A 21,529-nucleotide genomic window follows, 5' to 3' on the forward strand; every position below is an offset into this window, starting at 1 on the left:
CGTGAGCTCCTGGTTGTCACGGAATCATCCTGCTCCACACTGGAGTATTAGATTACGAAAAGCCTGAGGTAGGCTACTTGCAAGCTAATAATCCTCTTAGTGGTTTAAAACTCCCAGCCTTCCTCGCCTCTCCAGTCGTGGAGTTCACCGATCGTATTTCTTGTCGATGTTATCCATTGCGGTATCTTCTCAAAAGCCGCCTAGCGCAGCAAGGAGATTAATGAGTTCTGAGACTTTGCGGCTCTCTCTTCTCACCGTGTGAAAAACCTTTTACTGACAGTGACGTGGTCCATTTCGTTATTGTACTGTCTATCAAACCGATCCACTTGCAGTGTAGAGAAGAGGAGTTTTAAAATTGCGATTTTCTGCTTTTGTCTTTTGCTTTGTCACCCCTAAGCCCTCACATCTTGCTCCTTTCATTGTAACCCGTGCGTACCGATGCTCAAGCGTTTTTCTGGGGGCAATTTTGGCTTTGAAATCACCAACAGTGGCGTCATGTTAAAAACAGCTCTTCTCTAGTTTTATGTGCGGTGTTCTGTTGGTCAGTCCGATGACGTCGTATTTAATCTTCCTGGCTTGCATCATTAGACCCTTGGCTTTCTTTGTCGCCAAATTGAAGATGTTTATTTCTACCTACCAAAATCCGCGCTAATCCTGCACGCATTTCCAACCAGGATCGACATTCAAAGTAGGCTCCAAATTGCGCGCAAATAATAATCGTTGTAAATTTATTTTTATTCTACTGTATTTACTTTGGGGCGGACGTAGTGTAGTGGCTAGAGGTTCCGCCACCTGCATGATCGATCGGAGGTCCTTTCTGTGGTTCTTTCTTAATGTTTTGTTGAGTTTGAGAATAGTGTTTAGTACCAAGTAATCGTAGGACACTTCCCAGTCTTCTGTCGCCAGGCTACAGTGTTGCATGAAAGTAATAGATTTGATTAGTGTCACTTGCACACACTGGAAACCCTCGCAGCTCAACTTAGGATTGGAACTTGAACTTAAAGCTTAATGATAATAGTGCGGATAGTGGTTGTTTCATAAAAGTTTCTGTTGCTCTCTTTTTTTCAGGGCGGGTGTAGCGCAGTCGGTTACAGGTTACTGCACAATCGACCGGAGGGTCGAATCCGCCCCAGAGCTCACCAGGCCTTTCATCACTCCGGGGTCAATAAGTTATTACCAGACTTGTCTGAGAGAACTAAAACACTAGCTTGACACACTGGCTGGCTCCTGCAAGTCATTGTATAGGCCAGTTACGCGTTCGTGAACCTCAAACGATTCTGAATTGAAGTGAACGTGGTGACCTATCCCAAGCGGATTGATTAACGCCAGACACTTTATCCTTTATCCTTTTATTTACTTTACTTATTTTTCGGCAGATTATTTTCTGATTTGTCAACTTTCTAGTTTATTATTTTTAACTTTACAAATGTCTAATTTTTAATTGCTGCATGAACGACTGTATAAGGCAGAAAGAGAGTAGGAGAGATCTCGTTCACTTCTTTTCCGGTCTTCAACACAATCCTTGAAAGAAATCTGCATCTCTTATGTTTATTCTGCTATAGCTGCAATACTACCTCACTTAGCTCCTGTAGTGTCCACTTCCGTTTTCTTTCATGCTTTTTCACTTTTTCCGTATCTGTTAAGGTTTTATTTTCATAACTCGCTACAAACCAAACAATAGATGCCGTTATTTTTGCTTTCTTTTTCTCACACAATCGAGTGCGCTATATCAAAAGGTGCGAGTTTCGCAGCTCTAGTTCCGCCACTTGCAGGAGAACCGCCATGCTGCAGCAGATTTACTGCGAGACAAGACGAGCAAGGCGTGGAACGTTACCTTAGGCAATGGTTCGGTTCCTTCTCCTTTATCATATAGAATTTGACAGAGCTTGAGCCCTAGGGGTAATCGACAATGCTGATCATGGACACGCATAGTTCGCAGATGATATTTTTCAACAATGATCAGTTTCTTTAGTTTTTTCTTTGCGCTTTCGCTGCTGCAGGGTTTGCGGAATGCGACGAAAACTCCGGGTGTTTGATTGCGAATATGGCTGTAGAAAATGACTCGTGCCAGTTATCGACATTGATGACTTACAACACCGCTACTAACCTGTGTCCCAAAATCCGTCGCCGACGGATTAATCCGTCGCAAACTGTCGGAGTTCCTGGAAGTGGTCAAAATTAAATTTTGAAAGTACCATTCGAAAGTAAATGAGCTGCTGATTTAAAACATACTTGAAGAATTTACTTTTGACAAATGTGTGGCTTGAAAACGGACAAAGTTTCCTCAAGCCTCGTTAATTATTTCCACACCTCCGCAATCCTTCCATTGGCATATCCCGCGGATACATCTCCATGGAAGGAAGGGGTGTTCATAGGATTTCCGCTTATTTCTCGAAATTGGACAAAATGTTTATTACATCCGTAATCAGGAGGTTATTTAGAGCATTTTGGTACCCCACATCATGTGTTGGTTCGAAATTTAAATTCTCTTCAGAAATTCACGAAAGTGCTCCATCGAAGATTAATAAAACGCCATGCTTTCCAAGCTGTGAGAAATCTCCTCGGAAGTTTTTCAGCAAACAACTTGTACTTGACAATAGTTCATATTGTAAGCTTCTGGCTTTGAACATGTCTAGTTTTTCCAGTGTCAAATTTGCAACATTACTCTATTTCGTTATTTGGTCTAATTTTTGAACAGCTGTCAACAGCTTAGAATGAACGCTTAAGTCTCGCGATTCGGTACTTGCCTAGAACTCTCCTTCCTTCACGAGAAGTGAATTAGGCGCTAACACTGGATGAGAGCTAGACATGGTTTTCGAGTGACCAAATTGGGGAAATTTTCGTCTGTTTTCACAAAACAGAAATTTTTGCAGCCTCTATGAATTTTTTCAGTACCTCAAATACCCAGTTTTTCTCACACAAAGACGCTCTTTTGAATTATGTTGAATTCACTTTTATTTACAAACTTCAAAATTTCAACACTGACTCGGCCCTCTTATAGAACAGGCGATATTCTATAGCTGGAATGGTTATCGCGGCCCAGGCGTGGTCTGCCAGGCATCTCACACCTTCGATAGGTGACTCCTCTAGCGATTCGGCGTCACAGAGAGACAATAATGTTTGAACATAAATAAACGGTGACGAGAATCCTACACAGTACACGGATTAATCCGTCGGCGACGAATTTTGGGACACAGGTTAGTAGTGGTGTTGTACATGACTTAATCGGAGGGTTGATGTCATCGCCTGACGAGATTACCCGCATCTTCGCCGAGGTAGCATAGCTCTGCCCAGCTTTTTCGATGTTCTACAGATCTTGCACGGGATCAATCCATTCGTCGCTATTCCATACCCGGCGAAGCTTTGCGTCCGCCTGAACTGCCTATCTACACCGAGTGTTCTCAGGTCCTCTTTCACCACCTCAGTTTAGAACTCCCGTTTTCGGCCAGGTGGCCTGTTCCAGCCTGAATCCGAAAAAATCCTCAAAACTCGTTGAAAAAGGCAATCTGGTGGCCACCTTAATATATAACCAAGGAAGCGAAAACGATTTTCTGTAGCCACTCTCGATGGCGGTGCAAGATGTTGATATCTTCCGCGTGTCGCATACACCACATCGATTTCCGCGTAAAGCTCTTCATTGGCATACCCTAGGCCAAAAGTAGCCGAGTATCCCTCTAAGCGGTTTTCTTTACGTACGGTCAAGCCTGTCCACCACCGTAGTTGGTGCTGCTCTAGTCTCCGATCGGTACATGATGGGTCGAATTCCGGATAAATAGACTTGCAGCTTGACCTTGTTGGTGATAGTCGACCACAGAGATTTCATTAAGGAGTTAAATGCAGAAGTGGCGCATCTTTTCTGAACATCTCTCTCGTAGCTGTCGTTGTTCTTCAGCGTACAGACACAAGGTTGACAATATGTTAAAGTTTCGTACTGCTTTTCGCGAATATAGCAACATCGTCAGCGTACTCGACATGATTTCATCGATGGCAAAGTTGAACAGGAAGGGTCCTGCCACTGCCCCTTGTCTTTCTCCAGTTACCACCTCAAACGTTGTTATACATTCAGCTGGTGTTCGATCAGCAGCCGTTGTTCGCTGATTCATATCATCAAGCAAGCGAACGAACTTTCCTTGTACTCCATCGGCGCGGAGCGCGTTGAGAAGACGACCTCGATGAAAAGAGGCGAAAGCGGCTTCAAAGTTCAGAAAGGCCAGTTGCATTGGCTTCGAATACCGCCGCCAGATTTCGATCACTCTCTTAACGATAAACACCTGATTAATCGTAGATCGTCCAGGACGAAATCCAGCTTGTGTTTCATGTGCGTTGTTTCTTCGCGATGCTTAATAAGTCAGTCTAGGATATTCCGCTCCAAAACCTTGTACATAACACGCAATAAGGAGATTCCTCGATACTTCCTAGGATAACTTCTTGTGGAGGGAACTATGATAGCATATCTCCACGAGTCAGGTGTTCTTTCGTCTATCCATATTGAACGGATGGTCTTTGTCATCTCACCAATTCTCTACCAGATTTTCCTTTTCTCATCTTTTAGATAGAGGCCGAAACCTCCGATTCGGTCAGTGGTTCCTCGTTAACCGTATATGTGGGCCTATGAACGTGCTCGAGTTCACGAAATCTTCAAATTGGAAAGGTTGCTTCACTGACAGTCACACCGTTATTAGTGTTGAGAACTAGAGAACATATTTCCATCTTGCCGCTATACTACTATACTTTAATAAAGCATAGGCTTTAGCGGGTTTTTGTCCTCTCCCGCCTCTTCAAACTCCTTGCTCTTGACGTACACTCGTTATCGCAGTCTTATTGCGGTTGACGACTACCTTCTCAGACGCTTTTCCTGGTTGAAATCACCACTGCTGCGAGCGGCACAAACAAAATTGCATGTGGATCTTGTCTGCGTAAATTCAGAGACAAACTTCTTCCGCGGCAATAGAACCGGGAACGTTTCCCTTGCAACGTCCTGGATGAACTTTGTAAAGGAATCCGCGTTGCAAAGCTTCTCCCTGGTCCACACTCCAGCATGAATAGACACACGTTGGCGGAATTTTTTTCTGCACTCATCGTCTTTCAGAACTGCCATGTCGATTCTCGATTGAAGAGGAACTCCTCGGTTTCTCTTGTGGAACCGTATCTTGAAGCTGAGAAGAACTAGGCGGTGGACAGAGTCGAATGCAACATTCCAAACAGCTCTTGATTTCCGAATATCCCACTGAGGAATGTTCCTCGCCAGAACGTAGTTGAGCTGAACGTTAGGAGTCTTCATCTTTCGCTTGCGCTGCTCTTAAGGCGTTAAAAGGGTCGACCCTTGCCACGTGAGCTGATGGCGTCGATGATTCCTCTTAAACGTGGGAGCGATGATGAGGCCCGTCTGTTCGCAAAAGTCGACCAGACGGTCATCGTTGTCCAAGGTGCGCTCCGCTGGATAATACCATTTTCGTAGCACATTGGATTGTTGTTCGAGTCCCATCCTCGCATTTGCGTCGATTCCGACAATGACCAATTGCTGGCTGGGTATTTTAGATATCAACGCACTGGGTTCATCGTAGAAGCCGCCCTTACTGTTGTCCTCGGCAGATTCCGTAGGTGCATGGGCATTTACGATTCAGAATTTACGTCCTCTGCGATCCCCCAATCGTACAAAGGCACATCTAGACGACGTTGAGCCAAATTCTTGCAACAGGATGTTGTAATCGTTGCTCACAGCTATCGCGCAGCCACCTACTTTCTTCTCATCATCATCGCCGCGGTATACGGTGTAATTTTCGATGCTGATGACGGGCCAATCTCTCACTCGTGTTTTCTGCAGTGCAGCAAACAACGACAGATAGAGATATAGCAGAAGCCTAGACAGACCGGTTTGGTGGAGTTCACTCGACAGTGTTCAGTAGTACAGCATGACGAAACGAATGCTTGTTGCCAAAGATTCCATGCTCCTTCCAGGCAGTTGACCTTTCAGATTATGGTTATGGGTTATCGATATTGATACTGACCTATTTTTGTTATATCTGCGTAGAAACCTGATTGCTGCTTTTTTTAAAATATACACTGGTCGCATTTTTTACATATGCCAATGAGCTTTCGTGCTTTATAGAGTAACCTATAGACTTCTGAAATAACCTATTGGAAGACTCTTTTCCACTCAATAGTTAAGCATTTTTAAGGATGTTTTATCGGGTTTGTATCTGTGTTAGAAAATCAGTGACAAAGCCTGCAGCTCGCTCTGGTGTATAACAAAGCAATCATACGAATGAAAGAGAGCATGTATCTATGTGTTGCACACAACTTACTTCAACAGGATGCAAGTTATAGATTGTCCCATGAGATAATTCTTCATTTAGCGCGTAGTTTTTTTACCCTTTTTTCTGTACTAATGCCAGCAACTTATAAGATGGGCGGTGAAATTGACAGTCAAAGTGCCTTACATTGTAACTGTTATGACAGGCGGCCTGAATGGCAGCAAATGCGAGGATTTTAAATAAGCACGGACTAGCGAAAGTGATATATATCTCCTGTGTATACGTACACAGTGAATTTCTGCAGAAAAGAACCAAAAATTAAGAAAACAAGAAGATCTGTGATCTACTAATATGCGAAGTTTGAAGTGAACCTTTTTTACACATATATTAAGGTCACTTTGAGTAGTTAGTACTAAGTAGTTATGCTGCAATATCAAAACAGGTGTCAGATAAAAGTTGTAATCCTGGGTTTTCTGAGATGCCGAATTTGCTTGTACACCAGTTACCATCTTTTAGGTAGGAAAATCTTGCTCCGCTGCGGCTTATGGAGGTGAATCTTTTTAAATGCACTTTAGACGTGCCAGTGATTTTTTTCCTGACGTGAACTTCTGTCAATGAATCAAAACTGTTGTAGCTTTTGGGGGTACAAATAAGCTTTGAGAGATATATGAAACATTGCGTGACCAGCAATAAATCGCATTGAACCATCTTGTAACTGTATTCATGTTAAGTCGTCATCATTTCTCCCAAAAAATCAGTACATGCGAACAACTGCTCCGAAAGCAAATTCGGAAGTGTTCCTTGCATTCAGTCATGAGGAGCGACAAAAAATGAATCCACTACGGCAACCCAAAGCTCAGAAATTCCTAGTAATTTTATCTAATTCAGCGCAGAGTCAGCCCGGCCACGCATCAACTTAAACACCCAAACCGAAAATGACATCTGACGCCGAGGAGCGGATTAATGGGGTTAACCTTACCGGTTAGTGGATAGCAAGTCCCAACGGTTGCGTTGATCCCACACGTCTCTAAAAGCAGTTATTTCGTTATAGAATGTACAATAATTTCTTTCTAATCCCAAACTGTGTATTTTGCCTTTTCGGAAAAGACCGTAACTGCATGGTCCCCGGTGAATTTTATCTAATTCAGCGCAGAACATCCAGACAACAATCCCGTTCCCGTTGATCTTCGAACTGGTCGAGTGGGCACTACTAATACGTTCATTTGTCCCGATCAAGCGCAAATATTGCCCGGTGGAATATCTTCTCGCGAGAAACTCGAAGAGCGTCGTACTTTTCTTTGAAGGACTTCGTGAAGAAGTCTGACCATCGGGTCGGCGGTCTTCCTGCGGTGCGTTCGATGTCGCGTGGCATCCAGTCACTTGCGGCTCTAGTGCAACGGTTGTCGTTGAAACGCATCACGTGTTTGGCCCACCTAATTTTGCTTTCCTTGGCATATGCGGCAGCGTCTATGATCTTCAATCGGTGACGTACGAGTGAACTTTGTATTCTTTCTTTCATTTGCGTAAAGCGGGCTACTTCTAGCATCACCCTTTCAATTCCGCATTCTATGACGCTGATCGCATTTTCCTCCTGCTTGCGAAACACCCACTTTTCTAAGGCGTAAGTCAAAGCAGGAAGAACGGTGATGTTGAGTAGGTGAGCACGGAGCCGGATGTTATTGGTCCTCTTCGCTATAATGTTCTTGAATGCATCATGTTGATTTCCCATCCTATACATATATGATATATAATAACGAGCATAGTCCGTGTGTGTGTGTGTTTGTCTGTGTGTCACGAAATTCGAAAAAGGGGGTGCGACGGGTCCACCAGGCGTCGGATTGGTACGCTGGGGTCAGATAGCTATAAAATGGGTTGCGACGGGTCCCGCGGTGTCGGATTGGCGCGCCGGCGCCAGATACCTATAGAAGGGGGTGCGACGGGTCTACCGACGCCTGATACCTATAGAAGGGGGTACGACGGGTCCACCGGCGCCAGATACCTATAGAAGGGGGTGCGACGGGTCCACCGGCGTCGGATTGGTGCCCCGGCGATAGATAGCTATAAAATGGGGTGAGACGGGTCCACCGGCGCCAGACACCTATAGAAGGGATGCGACGAGTCCCGCGGGGTCGGATTGGTGCGCCGGCGCCAGGTACGTATAGAAGGGTTTGCGACGGATCTACCGGCATCAGGCTGGTGCGCCGGCACCAGATAGCTATAATATGGGGTGCGACAATATGGGTAATACGGGTCCAGCGGCGTCGGATTGCTGCACAATAACTTCGTGTGCAGGTCGCAAAAGGTAAATGGTTGCAGCCGTTTCATAGCCGTGGCCACTGCGCGCTTTGCTTTTCACCTTTATGATTCCTCCGCGTGCCTATTTCCTTCTTCGTTCGCTCCAAGTTTGTAGCATGCCGTTCTCAGAAAGTGGAAACACGCATGTAAACGGCTGCTTAAATAGTAGCAAGATGTTTATGTGATCTGACGTGGAACGTTATCTTTATCAATAGGATGCTGTCTTTCACATCATTTTATGCCAAAACATCATTCTCTGATAACTGTTTATAGAAAACAGGAGGAAAACCCACACTTGATACTTTTAAATTTTGTTTATAATATATTGGAAAGGAGTGTTTGAAGCTGAAGTTCGAATGTTCTCCAAACGTAGAACTGACGCGTTTAGATAGAAGACTATGAAATCTTTCGCTTTTAGTTATAATATAAAAAGGAAAAAAGATTGTTGGAGATAAAGAAGTCCAATTTCATAGAACTAATAACACTAATATAAATTTTCGCTGATCAGTGAAGGCAAGCGAAGCAAACGCCAAAGAAAGTCTGAAGTCCGGCTTTAGCCGGACGCTCAGACTGGTACATATATATATACATAGGTGGAGCACTCGAATATGTTCCTTCCGTTGAGCGTGAATGGAGCATAAGAAACCCATCCGTTCCTCATGAACATCGTTCTGTCTACGTTCAGTTGAAAACCAATCCTTTTACACGTTTTATCGAATTCAGCAAACATCCGTTCCGCCTGATTGATGCCAGAGGTCACTGGAACGACGTCATCAGCGAAACGAAGATGGTGTGAATGCCGGCCGTCCACTTTCACGCCTATTTTCTCCCATTTCAATCTTCGTATTGCGTTCTCGAGTGTGGAACTGAATATTCCAGGTAAAATTGTGTCACCCTGACGAACCCCTCTCTCCACTTCGATTATGGCATCTTTGTAGAATGGGAGAATTTAGGTCGTGAAGTTGCTATACAACTCACGAAGTATGTTTATGTATGGAGTAGGGACACCTTGGTTGTCCAAGGCCTCCATGACCGCTATAGTCTGAACTGTATCAAAGGCTTTCTTCAAATCGATGAAAGTGAGACGCAGCGGCATCTTGTACTCTCGCGATACTTCTATGAGTTTTGAAACCGTGTGCATGTGGTCAGTCGTACTAAACCCTTTTCGAACCTTGCTTGCTCGCATGGCGGTCCATCGTTTAATGTTCTTTCTATCCTTTCCATGATTGCTCTTGTGAAGAGTTTGTAGATGACAGACAGTAAGCAGATTTTACGATAGATGCCTTTTGAATCTCCCTTCTTATACAACGGCACCGTCTTGCTGATTTTCGTTACCCAGAAACCTCGCATTCCGACAAATAACGAGTGAATCTGGGGTAAGGAAAGCAGTCATTATTGTTTTACGTTTGGCGAAGTTCCGACGGGGGTAGCGAATACTCTCTCTCGCTTCTGCAGCTTCACCCAACACTTCTGCTCTTCTCTCTTTAAGGTCTTCATTTATCGCCTCTTTGCGAAACCTTGCAAACTTGGACGTGACTTCTCCATTGCCTGCAGCTCGTGCAGCTCCACGCTAACGTATCAGCTATAGAGTTTTCGGAGACAGGCATCTCTTGGTGATTTTGAAACTATTCGCTTTCCTCGTACAGTCGCGAAGGTGTTTAACAAGCCGCTTATATTCGTCGTCGATGTTGTCCTTCACATGACAGTAGCTGTTCGCTTCGCTTGTCAGTAAGCCGACAAGTGAAGCGAAGAGCTCCCAGTCGACTATGGTTCTGGGAGTTCGCTTTGTGAACTTCGCGGTTTTTTCTCCTCTCCGTGCGAAAAAAAAAACCTTCCTTGAAGAGGGCAATGGTCCGATCCCGTATAAAACTTTGGTACAACAGCGACATCCTTTAGGCAAAACCTTTTACTGACGATGATGTGGTCAATTTCATTATGATACCCTCCATCGGATGGCTCCCACGTCCAGCGTAGAGAGGAAGGCTTCTGGAATTCCGAGTTCGCATGGATGGTCTTAGTCGTCACGATGAACTCGGAAGGCCTCTCTCCCTGCTCATTCCACTGAAGGCCGTGGGTTCCGATGTGAAGTTCTCTAGACGTTCTTCTGGGGCCAATTTTGGCATTGAAATCACCAATTATTACGTTGTAGAAAGTATTATCTTCTCTGTAGAATTTCTTCAGGTCCAAATGAAAAGCTTTTTCGTAGCTTGATGGTGGAGCGTAAGCGACAAAGATGGTCAAAGCTGGTGTTGGACCACATCTTCTCATCCGCAGATGTCCGATTTGGGCTGTAAATACCAACTCCACTGACTCCTCTACTGTCGCATGTTTCTAAGAACCAATCTTCTTCAGTGTCATTCACGGCGTTCAGTGGTTATCGTCGTCGCGTCACGGTCAGTCCGATGACGTCGTACTCTAACTTCCTGGGTTGCGTCATCAGATTCAATGGTCGCATCCGATGCAAGCGTTCGGGCGTTGTAAGTACAGATCGTCATCCTAGTCCTTTTCCGTTTCGGTAGCCTACATGACTCCTGCACCCCCGTCTTTCCTGGCGCTACCGTATCAGGCTTTCCTCCGGAATCAAGAGACTCTTTTCTATTACTGTGTTTTGCATGAAAATTTAAAACCCATGGGCAGGTTGCAAGCCTCTAGTCCCATGAGTTTTGAGACAGCGTTGCGCTCTCGCGGAGTGGACATGTGGAGCTTATTTGTTGGAGACGACTCCAAACCGCCTCTCTTGCACCTCCCACTCACTTGATTGGAGGCTATTGGCCGGACCGACGTGCGGGATACAAGGATGTCATGAGTCAGTCCTGGCTCAACAAAGCAGAGGGAGTTCATCCCCTGAATCCACCTGCGTCTCAGAGCAGGTACAAGGTCACCTTTGGTCTGCGATTAACCCCCTATCCGCCACCTGGGGACGCGCCACGAATCCTCGCGTCTTACCGGCTGTGTTCCCTCTAATGAGGGAGATCCGCGGATCCAGACAACAATACATTGGCGAAACAGGGCGAAAACTTTGTGTTCGTATGAAAGGACATCTAAATAGGATGAAGCACTCAAACGCAGCGACCGCTCTTGAAGCTCATAGCCAACTTGACTTACTTACTTGATTAAATTGGCTATCTAACGCGGCTACCCGCATCTTCGCCGGGGTGTGTCGCCTTTAAACATATTTGAGCTCATCCTGTTCGATCTTCAGCAAGAGTTCGCATAAAATCTACCCATCCGTCGCCTATTCCACAAGCGGCTTAATTTTACCTCTCGACTGAACTGCGTATCAACGTCGAGTGTTTTCAGATCTTCCTTCACCATTTCCGTTCAGAATTTTCTTCTACGACCAGGGGGCCTTTTGCATTTAGGATCTGAAGCATCCTCAAAACAACTTGAACAAGACGATAAGACGGTCCCCCCACAACGTGACAAAATATTGATGTTTTGTTTGCGGCACCCGCCAAGGTATAGACAGTTATATTTATACACCATATCCACTTCCGAGTAGAATTTTTCGTTATAGCACACCATTGGCCAAAAGTAGCCAAGCATCCATCTAAACAGGTCCCTTCCCATGCAGTTGAGTTCCGCTGTCACCGTTGACGGTTCTGTCCATTCTCCGATCTGTATATCATGATAGCGCGAATTACCCACATCTGCTTGCGTTTGTCAGGGCGGAGCCGAAGTCCGAAGGCTGCAGCGAATTTCGACACAAGGTTAACAACATGTTGTAACCTCGCGCTGCTAGAAGCGAATATTACTGCGTCGTCGGCATATTTCAGATCTACACCGGGACGTCCAGACGGTGCTGAAACAAAATCGGCAGGACATTGCTCAACTGCTTTTTGTATTATCGACGGCAAAGTTGAACAGGAAGAGTCCCTCTATGCCCTCTTGCCACACTCCAGTTTCCACTTCGAACGGTGTAATACAACCAGCTGCTGTTCGAATCACAGCAGTTTTTCTTCTATTCATGTCGTTTATTAGACGTACGAGTTCCCCAAAATCCATAGGCGCAAAGCGCATTGAGAAGACGGTCTCGATGAAGAGAGTCAAAAGCGGCTTTGAAGTCCAAAAAAACTAAGTGTACAGGCTTCGAATACCGCTACTACACTTTTATCCCTCTCCTCACAATAAACAGTTGGTCAATTGTGGATGGACCAAGGCGAAAGTCGGCTTGCTCGTCGCAGATAGTTTCTTCGCATGATGTTTGACTAGTCTATTCAGGATAATCCATTCAAAACCTTGAACATCAATGAACAACAATGGTTTCTCGGTAATTCCACGGTTCCGTGACGGATAGTTTATTGTGGAGAGGAATTATGATAGCGTTCCTTCACGAGTCAGGTATCATTTCGTTAATCCATATTGAGCGGATGATCGTCGTCATCTCGCGACTCTCAGAAGGAAGAGCAGATTTCAGCAGTTCTGCGCTGATTCCATCGTCTCCGCCAGACTTTCCTTTCTTTATTCTTGGTATACAGGCCAGAACCTCCGACCCCATCGATGGTTCTTCGGTAATCGCGGTATATGCCTTCTTGTGGCGTGCACGAGACCTGGGACTGACGGCGCTGGGTATTTAAAAAGCGAAAAAATTCATGAAGGCTGCAAAAACTTCGTTTTTGTGAAAACAGTCAGAATTGTTTCCAATTTAGTCACTAGAAAACCACGACCACCTGTCATCCAATGTAAGCGCTCAAATCACATCTTGCAAAAAAAGGAGAGAACTAAGCAAGTACCGTATCACGAGACTTGAGCGTTCATTCTAAGCCCCTAAAAGCTATTGAAGGTTTAGAACAAATAAGGAAATATAGCAAATCTGCAAGTTTGACGTTGAAAGCGCCAGACACTTTCAAAGCTAGATACTTACAAGTTGAACTCTTGCCAATAACAAATTGTTCACTTAAAAATGTTTCGAGGAGATTCTCCACACCTAGGAATGTGTGTCTTCTTATTAACCTTCAGTGGAACAGTTTTATAAACTTCCAAAAAAGAATGAAAATTTTGAACCCACAAATGTGGAATATCCTCTGAATAACCTCCTGATTACGGATATAATAAACAATTCGTCTAATTTTGAGAAATTAGTCCAAATTCTATGAACACCTCTTCCAGAGACGTATCCGCGGGATATGCCAATGACAGGATTGCGGAGGTGTGAAAGTAATTTACGAATGTTGGGAAAACTTTGCTTGTTTTTAGGCCATATGTTTTTCAAATCTAAATTCTTGAAATATATTCGAAATTAGCAACTCATTTGCTTTCGAATGATATTTTCAACTTTTAATTTTCTTGCTCTCAAGGATTCGGACGGTCTGCGTCGGATTTTGGAACAGAAGTTAGTAGCGGTGTTGTATGTACTTACCACCATATGATACGGCGGTTTTTCACTTGCGATTCAACTTATTATTTGTTACCAGCCTTCAGGCTTTCTTTCTGTTCGCTTCGCTCGCCTTCACGATCAATAAGAAATGACACTAGCGACATTTTCTTAAAAAATTATAATTGTTTTTTTTTCTACCAACGCTTTCTTCAATTTTTGCCCGAAAACTTAAGCAGAGAGAGATTTAATGGTTTTCCCTAAACGCCTCAGTTCTAAATTTGGAGAACAATCAAACTTTATTTTCCATCTACATATGGTTTTCTCACATCTCCACAATATGGAAACATTATTCAAAGTATGAGTTTCCTCCGTTCTCAACTATTAGCAAAGAATGATGTGCTAACATGAAATAGCGTGAATATCACTATCGTAGTGACAAAAATAACGTAGTACGTCAGATCGCGTAAACTGTTGGCTACTATGTATTGCATTTAGCAGCCGTTCCCACGTGTGTTTCCTCTTTTGTGGAAAGGATGTTAGCAGCATCAGGGAGACATGCTGGCAAATAGATATGGGAAGGAACCATAGAAACCCATTCTACAGCGTTGGGGCTCCCGCGCACCAATCCGGCGCAGTGGAATCCGTCTCTCCCCGCTCTGTAGCTTCTTGACACAGCTTCTTTTCAGCTTCTCTGGGTACAACCACTCTAATGGCGCTCTTAGCCGGGATTCTCACTTTATTTTCATTTACGTGTTGCTGTTTGCTTCCCAAAAGAAATGTGCTGGCGGAGAAATGTACAGGATTCCCAGGTTGGTGACTTGTAGTCATCTACTATAGAAATACTAAGACAATAAATCTATTAAGCCCTTAGTGACGTGCAACTGTTAATTTAGATGATTCTTCCGATCTGACTGTGAAGTGTGAAGTTCTTGATGGGTCCTCCTTTCCCGATATGTACAGTTGTGGCGAAGAAAGCACCAACGTCGTTTCCTTCTCTAAGGTCAGTTTCGGAATCAAACGGTTGTCGAAGTATGTTAACGAAAGAGTGATAAAGTCAGTTTCATGCAACGTACTTCTTTCTACAGGACTACATATCGGTTCCTCAAAATAATCCTGATTTGGATTACATGCAGACATCAGCATTTTTCGACTTTCTGTATCCGGAAAACACCAATTTGTCGTCTACTGAGTACAATATTATGAGTGGAAAGTTTGAACATTCCTACGGATCGTTCGCCTCGGGAGTATCTACATCAGGAGGTTTGTGAATGCAGTGCACGATTCTACATTGCCTTGGTTATATGATTTCAAAGTAATCAGATGTCATAATTGTTTATTTATCATTTCTTGTCCATGGTCTGCATTCAGATTTGTTACAGAACTAACAAAAGAAGGTAGTTTGTAGTCCGATAAGGTTTTAAAGATCGTGTCCCAGAGTTATGTTATGTGTTAAGAGATTTTGGATCACTATTCAAGGCAAATCGTCTCTAGTTAGGAATTTGTCAATATCCTTATCTGTCGGCTGTAAATGAGAAAGTCACATCAATCACACATCACAGTCAGATCGGAAGAATCATCTAAATTAACAGTTGCACGTCACTAAGAGCCTAATAGATTTATTGCCTTAGTGTTTCTGTAGTAAATGACTACAAGTCACCAACCTGGGAATCCTGTACATTTCTCCGCCAGCACATTTCTTTTGGGAAACAAACAGCAACACGTAAATGAAAATAAAGTGAGAATCCCGGCTAAGAGGGCCATTAGAGTGGTTGTACCCAGAGAAGCTGAAAAGAAGCTGTGTCAAGAAGCTACAGAGCGGGGAGAGACGGATTCCACTGCGCCGGATTGGTGCGCGGGATCCCCAATGCTGTAGAATGGGTTTCTATGGTTCCTTCCCATATCTATTTCCCAGCATGTCTCCCTGATGCTGCTAACATCCTTTCCACAAAAGAGGAAACACACGTGGGAACGGCTGCTAAATGCAATACATAGTAGCCAACAGTTTACGCGATCTGACGTACTACGTTATTTTTGTCACTACGATAGTGATATTCACGCTATTTCATGTTAGCACATCATTCTTTGCTAATAGTTGAGAACGGAGGAAACTCATACTTTGAATAATGTTTCCATATTGTGGAGATGTGAGAAAACCATATCTAGATGGAAAATCAAGTTTGATTTGCGAGCAGGCAAACCTCATCACTGCATCCACGTTTGAGAGGAATCTGACAAAGAACTTTCGTTTGTCAGATATCAGATATAGATAACTTCAGAGCTGTCTTTGATGTCGCATTTGATTCTGACCGTCCCCAAGTTCTTCTCAGATTTATGGTACGGTTCAAGAAAAAGTGTTGAGAAGCTCAGCTTGGCAGGTTTGAAAGACGATGAATGGAGAAAGAAGTTCCGCAAAAGTGTCGATCATTATTGCATTACGGATTAGGAACAGAATGGATGACGCTGACTCTTTCAATAGATGCATTCATGACTCACTGACTCTGCTTACCTACCGCTAATCATACGCTACATCACCGTTTAGGATGTAATTTACGAGCTACTAAATTGTTTTGGAGAATCAGACACATCCACTAGAATTTTATGGTGTATAGTGGAGTTAATGGCGGGTGTAGTGTAGCGGTTTGAGGTTCCGCTTCCTGCACGATCGATCGGAGTTTCGAACCCCCCCCACCTAGTGGTCACCAAGCCTTTCATCCCTCCTGGGTCGATAAATTGGTACCAGACTTGCCAGAAACTATACTTTTTAAGGTGGAGTTGTGAACGTACCAAAAGCAGGAGAAATTCTAACATGAAATATGAGAGAAGGATATATTCAATGGTTTCAAACTACGTATATGAAAATTTTCGTTGTAAACGGAACAATATAGCTTTCAAAAGTAACGGGAAAGAAAATTATCGTTGTCCTAAGATTTCAAACTTTTTAAAATCCAATTCATTTGCTTCATTTGACAGGATTTCTAGATTAACTGAAGGTAAGATCTATACAAAACTCGCTTTACACATCCACTGGAAACGTAATGTTTCGGAGGCATTTGCGAAGAATCCGCCGAGACTTTCTTCACCGTTAACCCGAGAGAAGTGCCGACCCCATTGAAAAAAAGCTACTATGTCTTCCATCAGCGCTTAAATTTCCTCTAAAAAATAAAATTGAGAAGGCAGAAATTAAAAAAAAGCTAAAAATGTGTGTGTTGCCCGCACTACTGTTGGCTTAAGCCGGGAGCATTGTCTGAGAAGGAGGCTTAGCGCCGTAAGCTGAAACGTGATCGTCAGAACTAATGGACGTCAAGAGCGAAGGAGTTTGAAAAGGCGTGGAGGACAAGAACCCGCGAAAAGTCTCTGCTTTACTAATGCAGTATTGCGGCAAGATGGAAAGGTGTTTCCCAGTCCTCAACCCTGCCACTGGTGTGGCTGTTGGTGAAACAACTCTGCCGATCTGGAGGGAACATTTCAACACCTTGCTGAACAGACAAGCGCCATTAGCACTCAACTCATGAACTCCCAACGACTGACATACATTGGTTTGACGAAGAACCACCGAGAATTGGAGGTTCTGGTCTGCATCCAAAAAAAATGAAGAATGCAGAATTCGGCGGAGATGATTGAATTAGCGCAGAAATGCTAAAATCGCTTCATCCTTTTGGGAGTCTCGAGGTGACAAAGATCATCCGCTCAATATGGATTGATGAAAGGATACCTGACACGTGAAGCTATGCTACCGTAATTTCTCTCCACAAAGAAACTATCCGTCACGGAACTGAAGAAATACTGAGGAACATCACTGCTGCGTGTAATGTACAAGGTCTTAGAGCGGATTATCCTGGATCGGCTAGTCAAGCATCAAACGAAGAAACCAGCCGCGGCGAGCAAGCCGGCTTTCACCCTGGTCAATCAACGATTAACTAACTGTTTGTTATGAGGAGAGTTATTGAAGTGTGGCAGCGGTATTCTGTGTTGCGCGTTCAGTTAGTTTCTTCGCACTTCGAAGCTGCTTTCAACTTTCCTCATAGAGACCGTCTTCTTTACGCGCATCGTCGCGATAGAGCTCCAGGAAAATTCGTATACATAATTAACGACATGGTTAAAAGAACAATTGCTGTTGTTCGAACACCAGCGGGATGTACTACAACGTGCAACGTGGAAACTGGAATGAAACAACGGGCCGTGGCGGGACTCTCTCCGTATAACTTTGCCGCCGATGACATCGTGCGAAAAACAGTTGAGCAGTGTCCTGCCGATGTTGCTCTAGCATGTTCTGCACGTCCCGTAGTAGATCTCGAGTACGCCAATGATGTAGTAATATTCGCTCCTAGTAGCGCAAAGTTACAATATGTTGTTAACCTTGTACCGGAGCTAGCTTCAGCCTAAAGATTACGTCTACGCCTTAATAAATAAGATGTGGGTCCCTTCGAAACCCTCAACGAAGTCAGCGTGGACTGACAACCTGAACTCGTGAATGAGTTCTGTTACCTGACCTGTATGCTGAAGAACGACGGAAGCCAAAAGAGTGATGTACAGGAAAGATGCGTTAAACCCAGTTCAGCGTTCAAGTTTTTGACCAAATGCCTGTGGTCGACTCCCATCGCCAACGAATTCAAGCCGTGGGTATCCGTACGGAATTTGCCTATCATGATGTACGGATCAGAGGCATGGGCAGCGCCGTCGACGGTGATGAAAAAGATTGGCTGCATATAGAGAAACTAAGTTAGGCGACTGTCTCCACTTCTTCGGTCACGTTAGGAGGAGACAGTCTGGTCGTTCAGTCCAATTTGTCCTGAGGGTGTTCCCAGACCCAACTTGGGAAAGGCCCCCTCGTCATAAACGAAAGTTCTGGGCGAAGGTGGTAAAAGACTTGAGGACAAGTGGGGTTGGCAGGCAGTTCAGTCGAGACGTAACTTTTCGCTGATTATGGAATAGCTGCAGATAGAAAGATTCTATGCGAGGTCGAGGTAGCCAAAAATCGAACAGGATAGACTCGGATACGTGCAAGGATATCGAGAGATACATTTCGTCCACACATTTTTCATTTCTAAGCATTTCTTGATCGCCCAAATACTATTCATCTAGTAATTTAGAACAGGACACTGTGCATTCTCTGCTCGAAGGAACTAGCACGGGTAAAATGCTCGATAGATTTACGGCAAAGAAACGGATACGTCTCCAAGACAAGTACTCAGAATACTTCTGAGGAAAGGAAGATTTGCATTTAGCCTTACGTAGAAGGATATGGACAGGAGAAGGAGGAAGAAATTACCAATACAGTGAATGGAACTGACATTCAGTGACAAGAAAGGCAAGTTTCTTTGAATTACTTTCAAAATTCTTGTTGAATGTTTTACGATTGTTCTCCTACTGAAACAAGCCATTTCATAAGAATGAATAAAACTATTTAATCTGGTTGGGTTGAATGCATGCAGGAAATGGAGTATCTTCTTTGAAAAAGTTATGGCGTTATCGCAAATTTAACTGCAGACGTTCACGTCCTTCCAATCAAAATTTGTGAATCTGTTCTTGAATGCATGAGGAGCACTGGAGGTGAACGTGCCTGCAGTCACTAGCCAATAAGTAGGAACAAGACAGGACAAATCGGTAATACATCTCTGAATTGAGTAATGGTTGAAGAAGATATAGTCGCTGATTTGCTAACATTCACCATATCCCAATTAGCTATTAGCTGTTTATTAAAAAAAAAGTCCTAGAGGCGGAAAAGGCACAATGAAGAAAATTTTCTAATTTCGTTATTAATAGCTCTTCATTGTGCCTTTTCCGCCTCTAGGACTTTTTTTTTAATAAACAGCTAATAGCTAATTGGGATATGGTGAATGTTAGCAAATCAGCGACTATATCTTCTTCAACCATCACTCAATTCAGAGATGTATTACCGATTTGTCCTGTCTTGTTCCTACTTATTGGCTAGTGACTGCAGGCACGTTCACCTCCAGTGCTCCTCATGCATTCAAGAACAGATTCACAAATTTTGATTGGAAGGACGTGAACGTCTGCAGTTAAATTTGCGATAACGCCATAACTTTTTCAAAGAAGATACTCCATTTCCTGCATGCATTCAACCCAACCAGATTAAATAGTTTTATTCATTCTTATGAAATGGCTTGTTTCAGTAGGAGAACAATCGTAAAACATTCAACAAGAATTTTGAAAGTAATTCAAAGAAACTTGCCTTTCTTGTCACTGAATGTCAGTTCCATTCACTGTATTGGTAATTTCTTCCTCCTTCTCCTGTCCATATCCTTCTACGTAAGGCTAAATGCAAATCTTCCTTTCCTCAGAAGTATTCTGAGTACTTGTCTTGGAGACGTATCCGTTTCTTTGCCGTAAATCTATCGAGCATTTTACCCGTGCTAGTTCCTTCGAGCAGAGAATGCACAGTGTCCTGTTCTAAATTACTAGATGAATAGTATTTGGGCGATCAAGAAATGCTTAGAAATGAAAAATGTGTGGACGAAATGTATCTCTCGATATCCTTGCACGTATCCGAGTCTATCCTGTTCGATTTTTGGCTACCTCGACCTCGCATAGAATCTTTCTATCTGCAGCTATTCCATAATCAGCGAAAAGTTACGTCTCGACTGAACTGCCTGCCAACCCCACTTGTCCTCAAGTCTTTTACCACCTTCGCCCAGAACTTTCGTTTATGACGAGGGGGCCTTTCCCAAGTTGGGTCTGGGAACACCCTCAGGACAAATTGGACTGAACGACCAGACTGTCTCCTCCTAACGTGACCGAAGAAGTGGAGACAGTCGCCTAACTTAGTTTCTCTATATGCAGCCAATCTTTTTCATCACCGTCGACGGCGCTGCCCATGCCTCTGATCCGTACATCATGATAGGCAAATTCCGTACGGATACCCACGGCTTGAATTCGTTGGCGATGGGAGTCGACCACAGGCATTTGGTCAAAAACTTGAACGCTGAACTGGGTTTAACGCATCTTTCCTGTACATCACTCTTTTGGCTTCCGTCGTTCTTCAGCATACAGGTCAGGTAACAGAACTCATTCACGAGTTCAGGTTGTCAGTCCACGCTGACTTCGTTGAGGGTTTCGAAGGGACCCACATCTTATTTATTAAGGCGTAGACGTAATCTTTAGGCTGAAGCTAGCTCCGGTACAAGGTTAACAACATATTGTAACTTTGCGCTACTAGGAGCGAATATTACTACATCATTGGCGTACTCGAGATCTACTACGGGACGTGCAGAACATGCTAGAGCAACATCGGCAGGACACTGCTCAACTGTTTTTCGCACGATGTCATCGGCGGCAAAGTTATACGGAGAGAGTCCCGCCACGGCCCGTTGTTTCATTCCAGTTTCCACGTTGCACGTTGTAGTACATCCCGCTGGTGTTCGAACAACAGCAATTGTTCTTTTAACCATGTCGTTAATTATGTATACGAATTTTCCTGGAGCTCTATCGCGACGATGCGCGTAAAGAAGACGGTCTCTATGAGGAAAGTTGAAAGCAGCTTCGAAGTGCGAAGAAACTAACTGAACGCGCAACACAGAATACCGCTGCCACACTTCAATAACTCTCCTCATAACAAACAGTTAGTTAATCGTTGATTGACCAGGGTGAAAGCCGGCTTGCTCGCCGCGGCTGGTTTCTTCGTTTGATGCTTGACTAGCCGATC

The 21,529-nt window shown here is 44.0% G+C and overlaps 1 protein-coding gene across 2 annotated transcripts in view; it reads left to right on the plus strand.

Annotated features, from left to right (window-relative positions):
- RB195_023506 (uncharacterized protein) overlaps nt 1-21,529 on the plus strand; it is a gene marked incomplete at both ends in the record, with an annotated part of 63,475 nt that overhangs the window by 31,056 nt on the left and 10,890 nt on the right. For both annotated transcript variants that reach the window (XM_064210972.1, XM_064210971.1), the window contains 3 exons: nt 14,553-14,675; nt 14,760-14,866; nt 14,952-15,126. In XM_064210972.1, coding sequence (XP_064066852.1) covers nt 14,553-14,675; nt 14,760-14,866; nt 14,952-15,126 — 405 coding nt within the window. The remainder of the gene's footprint in view (nt 1-14,552; nt 14,676-14,759; nt 14,867-14,951; nt 15,127-21,529) is intronic.

The sequence above is a fragment of the Necator americanus genome, chromosome X (assembly GCF_031761385.1).
Source record: "Necator americanus strain Aroian chromosome X, whole genome shotgun sequence".
NCBI lineage: Eukaryota > Metazoa > Nematoda > Chromadorea > Rhabditida > Ancylostomatidae > Necator > Necator americanus.